Source organism: Arachis stenosperma, chromosome 6 (assembly GCF_014773155.1).
Source record: "Arachis stenosperma cultivar V10309 chromosome 6, arast.V10309.gnm1.PFL2, whole genome shotgun sequence".
Classification (NCBI taxonomy): Eukaryota; Viridiplantae; Streptophyta; class Magnoliopsida; order Fabales; family Fabaceae; genus Arachis; species Arachis stenosperma.
The window spans coordinates 131181125-131189950 of NC_080382.1; the positions used below are offsets into that span (position 1 = coordinate 131181125).

The window sequence follows — 8826 nt, forward strand, 5'->3', positions numbered from 1 at the left end:
TTTTTTACCCCTTTTTAAGTGTTGCTAAAATTGTATAATCATCACTACAGCTATCGTAGCTGTAGGCACTATAGACTCCACCATTCTAAATGTAGCTTTAGACAAATCTCTCTGTGAATGTCAGGAATACTTATTGAAATATTAAATATGATTGAAGAGCTTGGTTTTCATCCATCGACATGAATCAAATTCATTTATTTTGGAATGCCTATCATCCGAAAAAAAAAAAACTTTTTTGGTAAAGAGTTTCAAATGTAAATACCTTCACCAATGCAGCAATACATAATTCACTATTTATGTGAAAAAAATTATATATACAAAAATAACTCCATATTTCACAATTATAATCAATTTAATCCTACTTTTTTGTTTTGTTTCTTTTTCGAACTGCTATTTAATTTAAGTAATATTTCACAAATAACTTCAAGATTTTTATTTCTATTTTATTTCAGTATTCATGTTAACATAAGAAGATGAAAACTATCTTCCTTCATCATTCAAAGATGGCAAACAAAAGAAATTAAAAATGATCTAAAGATAAAAGCACTGACCGACCTCAATAAAGCCTTGAACATGGTGTCAAGCCTCCCAATTGAGGCTTCCAGGTAGAGGTAATCTTACTCCAAAAAGGTAATTCACAATGCAATGGTTATTTTGAATTTTTAGCCATAAGCATAGCAGCTTCATGCTCTTGGTTATGCCTTTCCCTCTGCAAACACAGTATTTAGTTTTAAAAAAAAAAAAAATTTCAATCAACAAAACTATTGCAGCGAAAACTAATATCCCACATTGAATTGCTCGAGGTTTTGACAGTTACCAAAAAGCCAGTCCAAGAGTGCTTATCAAACATAGGTTACATAACTTCGATACAACAACAAAACATTATCCCAATTATCTTAGAGCTGCTAAGGAGCAAAGGGATACAGACTAATCAATAGCACATCCTTTTGCCAAGGTACCAGCTCTTGAAACTCTGGTAGATTCGGCCTGGTATCCAGATTCTGGTACGTCAAGCCATGTCACTTCCGAGTTTGACAACATAATGCACTTCTTGCCCTATTATGGAGAGCAGCTTCACGGATGCAATGGACAATGACACATGATATGTGCATATCTCAAATTGGTTACTCTAATATTATTTCTTCTACGCATCATTTGAGAGGGCATTCAGCTAGTCTATAACACATACTAACATTTGATTGTTTCACTCTCTAGATAACCAAGTTTCATTTTTTCCCCCTGATCAAGTAGTAGATAAGCGAGTTCAGTCAACCAATAAATTTGAGATCTACTCAAAAAAACATAAGGAAAATAACAAAACGCTTCGACGAAATTAGCAAACTCTTGTGAAAGAACATAGATCAGAGAACCGGTTTTCAAGATTGAGAAAAACAAAGAAAATCTTTACCCTTCTTTCCCAATAGGGTAGAAAGCAAACAAAATCATAAACTGGAGTAATGGTTGAACACAAAACTGCATTCAGTCCCGTGAACACCAAAAGTGCTGTCATAGGTTGAGTTTTGTGAGGCATAGTTCTTTCTTGTAGAGACCAATCCCTGCAATCATATGATGCTTAAAGTAAAGACCAGTTAATAGTTCAGACCAGGGCATAAAATTAAGTTAAAGATAACAAAAAGGTATCATAAGCATGAATCGAAAAGAAAATGAGTGAGACTTCAGAGCCTGACTTAGGGGAAGTAAACAACTAGAGTACCAGTAGATGAATTCTAAATGGCTATGCTGTGCATAGTTTAGATTTTTCGAAAGAACCAAATCAAAACCAAATTAAACGATAACTCAAGACTTCTCAATGCAGCACTAGAATCACTTTCTCTCAAGGGAAAAAAAGATTCCTAAAGCTCGACTGGTAGAGTATGTCAATAATTTTCAAAATTATGCAAAAGATACCAAACTAATTGATGACAAGCAAACACAACAGAATAGGAGTTTAAACAAAATAGCATCATATCAATATAAATATTGAAATACTTCAAGTTTAAACAAAATAACATCATATCCAATCAAAATAACTCCTTCTCCATCCAAGGCTAAATTTCATTCATGGTTGTCCAAATATATCAATGGACTTCATTAACAGCACCATGTAAACTACTCCTTCAAGAGCCCCTAAGCCAATAGGGATCACAAGTACAGTTCAAGATCATCATTCTGTTAAAAACATGGTCACAAATCCAAATCATAATTCCCTTTGAAAAGTGTCCTAGTATGTTGCCAACCCACAGTGTCACACTAGTCTTTACATGTGCTTTTGTTGAAACCCGAAAAAGAGGACGATATTAATACCAACTAACGATAGCGACAATAATTTTGCAAAACTAATGACCTGAAGTCCTTTTCTTTATAGACTGTAACTTGCTTTTTGGCATAATAAACATTGGATTCAAACTATATAAGAACACAGCACAAGACAACTGCAACTGAAGAGGTTAAATCTTAAATAGAGAGATAGCGTAGGGATGAAAAGGTATTAGATCCATCAATCCCCCAGAACAAATCAAATATAAAAAATCACTGTGTATGGGGTTTTCACTCTAAACAATTGCATTTCAGTTTAAAGGGATTTGATTCCTAGGTTTTGGATTTGCTTTGCATCACAGAATTAGGTACCATCCCATCCTTCTATAATATATAAACACACCCTATATTACCCCTCTCATTGTTCTCAATCACTTTGTTATAATCATTTTAATTACAAGCTAGGGAATTTCTCCAAGGTATTTGCACAAAAGTAGTTGAAGGAAACTTACAAAAATAAACAGCTGAAATTGTTTATGAACATCAGTACTCACTGTCCTTCAGACTAGAGACATAGCCATAAGCATACATAGAATTTTTATTTTGTTTGGTGGTGTTGCACAAAACATGACACTACACAATGCCAATTTTACCCCCACATTACTACCACCATCTCAACCCAAACCTCCACCACCAACGTCTATCACAATTGACAATTGAGAACTGTTATATGAGCAACAAAAGACAACAATTATAACAAATAGACAATAACAGCAATAGTATGATGACTTAGACATAGACAATCAGAACTACAAGAGTGGAAGAGACGCCCAATTACCTTCAGAAAGTGACACAACGGCGACGGCAGCACCAATTTCAAGCTACGAACGGTGTTGAGGAGAATGGATCCTCTCAACACCAGCTAATAAGGTTTAACTTACTTTAATCTATATATCCAAATCTTTTTATAAATCAAATCTAATCAATCTAATCAAACTAAATAATAAAAAAGGTAAATTTTATGGTGCTTTTTATTGTTGTGCCTAAATTGCCTAACTTATTTTTATAAGTAAAAAATAAAATGTATAAAATAAAAGTAAAATAGTTAAAATTTATTAAATATTATTTTTTTACTTTTTTTAATAAGTTATGTACCATAACTTAGGCATCATAGCATTCACCAAATAGTCTATTTATAGTTAATTTTTATTTATGTTAAATTAGCTTCGTTAAATTTAGTTAATAAAAAAACTTAAATATGTAATATTATTTTTTATTATATTATGTTAAATAAAAATTTAATTATTTAAATAAATAATTTAATATTTAAAAATTAAGTATTAGAATAATTTTTTAAAAAGTGTTTTTTATATCATAAATTTATAATTATATAATTATGAGAATGATTTATTTTTTAAATTAATTGGCTTCTAATACTATTAAAATTTTCTATTTTTAAATTATTTTACTCGTTTTTCTACAGTACATAAAAACTAAAAAATTATTTTAACATTTTACTTGTATTTATATAAGTGATGCATATAAATAAATCGAATTTACTAAATTTGATTCATCATATTGTCCCAGTATACAGAATCAGGTAGTTTCTATTAGTGTTGTTGTTAACATATTTAATAGCTTTGATTTACTTGTCACTACGCTCCTTTTTTAGTAAATTAAAGCTAGTTCATTATATTTATACGTAATTTTAATGTAAAACCGGACATCCATGTAACACTTTTAGTTTTAAAACAATCACGTAATATTAGAAAGCAATTGATTTAGAATGTATTTGTTTTTGTCTTTGGAAGGAGAAAATTAGCTTCTTGAAAGTTTGCGGGTCCTTTTCTCTAAGACAGAACACTTCACTATTGATTCATTTTTACATTCTATAGTTTCGTCAGATTGTTTAGTTCCATTTATTTTCGACGCAAGAGTACTCGATCAGTGAGTTATTATGCACTCTTTTAAAGGTGGTCTAGACAAATTTTCTAGTTGTTTCTGCACCTCTACCTCCTTCATCACTGTGCGGTCATTTAAGAGCCTTAGTTGATGATTCGGGCTGTTTCCCTCTCGACGATGAAGTTTATCTCCCATCGTCTCACTGGCCGACTTTGACACTTGTTATTTTGAGGTCATATCTAGTATTCAGAGTTTGCCTCGATTTGGTACCGCTCTCGCAGCCCGCTCCGAAACAGTGTTTTACCCTTAGATATCCAGTCAACTGCTGGGCCTCAACGCATTTCGGGGAAAACCAGCTAACTCTGAGTTCGAGTGGCATTTCACCCCTAACCACAACTCATCCGCTGATTACTGAGGTATTGACGGTGATTCTCAAATATCGCAGAATCGAACGAGATACGATGAAATAGAATGCAATAAAGACAAACAAAGATAGAAGAAACGGATTGGTTATTTTTTCTCGTTACGAATGTAAAAGTAATTTTATATCTAGACAATTATTTTTCTTTTACCAACCTTATTCTTTATGTATGTTATTATTTTTTTAAGAATTCTTTTTTATTATTTATTATTTTTTTATTAACTGATTTTTTTGACATTGTATATTTTTATAATTGATTTATTAATTTTATGAGGTAAAGTAAATTAAATAAAAAAATTAACCATACATAATAATATAGTAAAAAATTCTAGCATATTAAAAAAGAGTATTAAGAGTACATTAAAAAAATAATATATAAAAAAACATACCAAAAAAAGTATAAAAAAAAAACATACATAAAAATAATATTATAATTTAATGTTATATTTTTTTAATAATTATTTATCTAAAAATAATTTATAATTAATATTATTTAAATAATATTTATTTTATTAAAATTAATTTGAATATAGAACAAACATAAATTATATTAATACAAATTTATTTTTATCCAAAATTAATTTTATAAAATGAATTCTATTCAAATTCCTGTAAATACGAATCCATACACATACATAATGGTGTCAATTATCCCAACCTCGGTCTATTTTCCAAATCCGCATACCTCAATGGCCAACGCACAACTTGCGACAACTCAAAGCCCTTTAGACGCCTCATGTCTCTTACATTCTCAAATTGCACCTCCTATTACATTGCACTCTCCTTCACCGCACTCCAATCACTCTTAACATCCTCAATTGCCCCGTAACCTCCATTTGCTTCCCACCTGCTGAACTCACTTTCTCTCTTTGCACCTTCGCATGCATCAATAGCCTTTCCAAACTCTGGTATTTGATTCTTTCAGCATCAGAATCAATGTCCAAGTTAGAGCTTCTGGACTTTACGTTATTCTTGCCCACATCGACAAGTTCAAAACTTTTACCATTTCAAACGCTAATCTCATTGCTTCTCTTTCTGACATCTTTATACCGACCTTATCCCTATAGATTTTTCTAGAAACCAGCTCAAATGGACTATTCCCTCTTATAATACTTGCCTTTTCCGAAAATATTGACTCTAGCTTCAAACTCTTTTTTTGATTCACTTGAATCTGAGCTCAAACTAACCAATTCAATGGTACTATTCCAAAGTTTATTTTCCAGATGAAGAGCTTAAGGCACTTGAATCTTGCTAACAACAACCTTTGTGGTGTTTTGCCTTTCAATCAAAATTTCATTAAAACTTTAGATGTGTTCAAAACGTTGGTGGGAATAGCAACCTTTGCTATAACCATTCGGTTCTGTCTTCAAACTTGAAAGTGGTTATTAAAGCCAATTTTGAGTTTGGGAGACTAAACAGAACAGGAGTCACACATCTCCGTTACTTTTGACATATCCGGATGGACGGAAAGATTCATATGTTGAACTTTTAAGAATGATAGAAATTTAAAAGTATTTTTTAATTTTTAAAAATTTAAATGTCGATGACTATGGGACAAAAAAAAAAGAAGACATTTATTTTTTTAACTTCATTTTTTTATAAATTATATGTTACATTTATTTTTCGATTGCTAATTTTGCATATTACGAATTTATGATTTTGTATTCGCGTAATATATATCTTTGAGTTTGCAAATTATTATTTTGTATGTTCTTTCTCTGTTCACGTAATTACAAGTTTCTACAAGTTTATAAGAGATCGTGTTTGTTTGTTTGGTTAGTTGAAATTGTTTTATTTACAAATTGTATGAATTTGAGAATTAAGTTGTGCGATTTTTTTGTAAATTGTAGTAAAATAGCAAAATTCATGAACAAAGAATAAAATTTACTATCCTGTAATAAATTATAATAGAAGACATATATAATTTAAAAAATCTGAAAATATATTTTTTATTTTATCTAGGTGAAGAAAAATCTTTTATGAAGTGTTTCACAGATTGTTATTCATTAAACCAAAATAAAAACTAAAAAGAGAACCCACCAAACTTTGTTATATATATCTCTTATCCATTATTGTTAAGTTGATAAACACAAATACAAAGTACAAAGCGTGGTTCAATAATTTGGATCTTTCCACATTATTGCAGCCACCGAAATTGTTGAATAGTGAAATCCAGTTCCAAATACCCACATTTTTTCTTTCAAGCAATTGTTTTAGCATCAAATACAAGAAGAATATGATCATCATCAATTATGCGCAAGATTCCACCAAATACCAATCTTCATATTTTTCTTCAACATGATCCACCTTAAAGTCAAACACAATTTCCGAAACGCAAATACCATCATCCTTGTTCACCCGATCACCATCAACTTCTGAAGTGCACGGATCATTCACATCATAGTGAATCTCATCTTCCACGTAGTCATCTCCGTAACTAGAAAGATGGTCCAACATCCGGGTTGCGGACAACCCGCGAAAATTCAAGTCGGGTTCATTTGTGACCCGCCAATTTTTGTCCTTCTGGGTTCCCTTAGTCTTGTCTTTGGACTTGCAAGCAGGGTGGAGGTGGCAGCCGGTGCACCGTGGAGTCCCGCACTTGCCGGTAAACTTTGAGTGGTTGGTGGGCTTAGAGGACACCTTGGTGAAAAGCCCAGCAGTAGGCGGGGTATCCAACTGGGTAACGGGCCGGGTCTTGGGTCTTGGGTTTAGTGGTGATGGTAGGATAATATAAGTCCTTACCATACCGTGTTGACGACCCTCTCTCTTCATGGTTCAATGGGAGTTGTGGGCTAAAGAAAAAAGAAAAACAAGGAAAAGAAGAGATGAGGAAAAGCAAGAGTTTGTGCTTATATTTATATAGTACACAAGTGTTAGTTGAATTGGTGCTCGAGATAAGGAGGAAATTAATTCTTGGCAAGCACGGTGCCTCCTAGTTACAGCGTGTAGACCAAGTATAGAAAGTTTATAAAAATAGAGGATTTGACAACTCATTAAGAGAACGGAGAAGCACTTTTAATCACTTTGGATGTTGAACCGTTTTAGGTTTAACTGTATACTGTCTGATTGTTTTGAAATTATTAAATATATGAATAGATGTCAGTTTTAATTTTAATATGGTGCCTTCTATGGTACCTATTGTTTTATTGTACCTATGGTGACTACAAAGAAGTTTTCTAATTAATTGTGGACATCTGGTAATTTTAAAGCGTATCACTAAAAATGTTGCTTAAAGAGAAAGTGTTACCCTTAATCGTTAACTTGGCTCTGATACTAAATTTTTAACTTTGAATAAAAATAATTTGTAAATTCTATAGTATTGACCATTTCTACTACTTTGATGTATATTTATAACTTTTTAATCTTGTTTTAGTTTATAATATTCTTTTTTGCATGGATTACTGTATATAAAATCTTTTATCTGTTTGTCTTTTTCTTTAATATAATTTCTCAAATCCTCAATTACTTCTTTTATTTCTACACTTTCTCTTGTTTCTAAATATCTGTTTAATTTTTCAATTTCATTCTCCATTTTTTCTTTCAGCAGCTTTAATTCTTTTAAGTCATAATATGGTTTTCCAGGCATTTATAAATTTTTTAAGTTTAATTCCAACTTGTTTATATTTATTCTTATTTCTATCCTTTTTATTATAAGATCTTCAATTTCAATCTGAAGATTATTTAATTCCCTTCTATACTCCTTTATTTTACTTTTTAATTTTCTCGTCCTATTTCTTCTTATTTTATTTTCTGGTTTTTCAATCTTTTTATGCTTCATTATTTAAAATTTTCGCAAACTCTATCATCGATTCATCACTATTTTCTAGAGATTCTATTAATTTTTCTAGCTCTTCAACTTCTCTTTTTAACTTGTCATAAATTATTTTTAGGGTTTCAAATGCTCTTTGATTTATTTCAGAAAACTGTAAATAATTCAAACGATTTTCTCTTTCAAAGAGCTCTTGTTTTTTGTCTTGATAAGTTACATATATTTCTTCTTTATTTATTGTTATAGTTTAGTGTTTAGGGTTTCATTTAATTTTTCGACCTTTTTTGTTAGTTCTTTTATTTCAGAACTTTCTTCTTTAATTTTTAACTTAGATAAACTTAAAGGGCTATTAATTTTAGATTCTCTTATTTGAAAATTCGATGAAACTAATTTTCCCGATGGTTCTTTTAGTAATAGAACTGGGTTTTCAATATCTTTATATTTTGGTATTTCTGTTTTTACAATTTTCTGAAATAAT

At 30.9% G+C, this 8826-nt stretch overlaps 2 protein-coding genes across 4 annotated transcripts; both read right to left on the bottom strand.

The window, feature by feature from the left end:
• Positions 1-339: 339 nt before the first annotated feature.
• LOC130933123 (uncharacterized) lies at positions 340-3175 on the bottom strand. 3 transcript variants are annotated; one of them, XR_009067617.1, is made up of 5 exons: positions 3095-3175; positions 2769-2979; positions 1409-1556; positions 789-1239; positions 661-709 (listed from the first exon to the last, which is right to left on the bottom strand). XR_009067617.1 is itself a non-coding variant. In XM_057862640.1 (4 exons), the coding sequence occupies exons 2-4, from the start codon at positions 2798-2800 to the stop codon at positions 650-652; spliced, it is 240 nt and encodes a 79-aa protein (XP_057718623.1). In that variant the 5' UTR covers positions 2801-2979; positions 3095-3175; the 3' UTR covers positions 340-649. The 3 variants fall into 3 exon arrangements, 2 of the variants coding, with proteins under 2 accessions (XP_057718623.1, XP_057718624.1); XM_057862640.1 differs by lacking the exon at positions 789-1239 and having other exon boundaries at positions 340-709; XM_057862641.1 differs by lacking the exon at positions 661-709 and having other exon boundaries at positions 739-1239.
• Positions 3176-6603: 3428 nt separating this feature from the next.
• On the bottom strand, positions 6604-7423 carry LOC130932814 (uncharacterized). The gene has a single exon (XM_057862230.1). The coding sequence runs from the start codon at positions 7349-7351 to the stop codon at positions 6830-6832; it is 522 nt and encodes a 173-aa protein (XP_057718213.1). The 5' UTR covers positions 7352-7423; the 3' UTR covers positions 6604-6829.
• Between the last annotated feature and the right edge of the window lie 1403 nt (positions 7424-8826).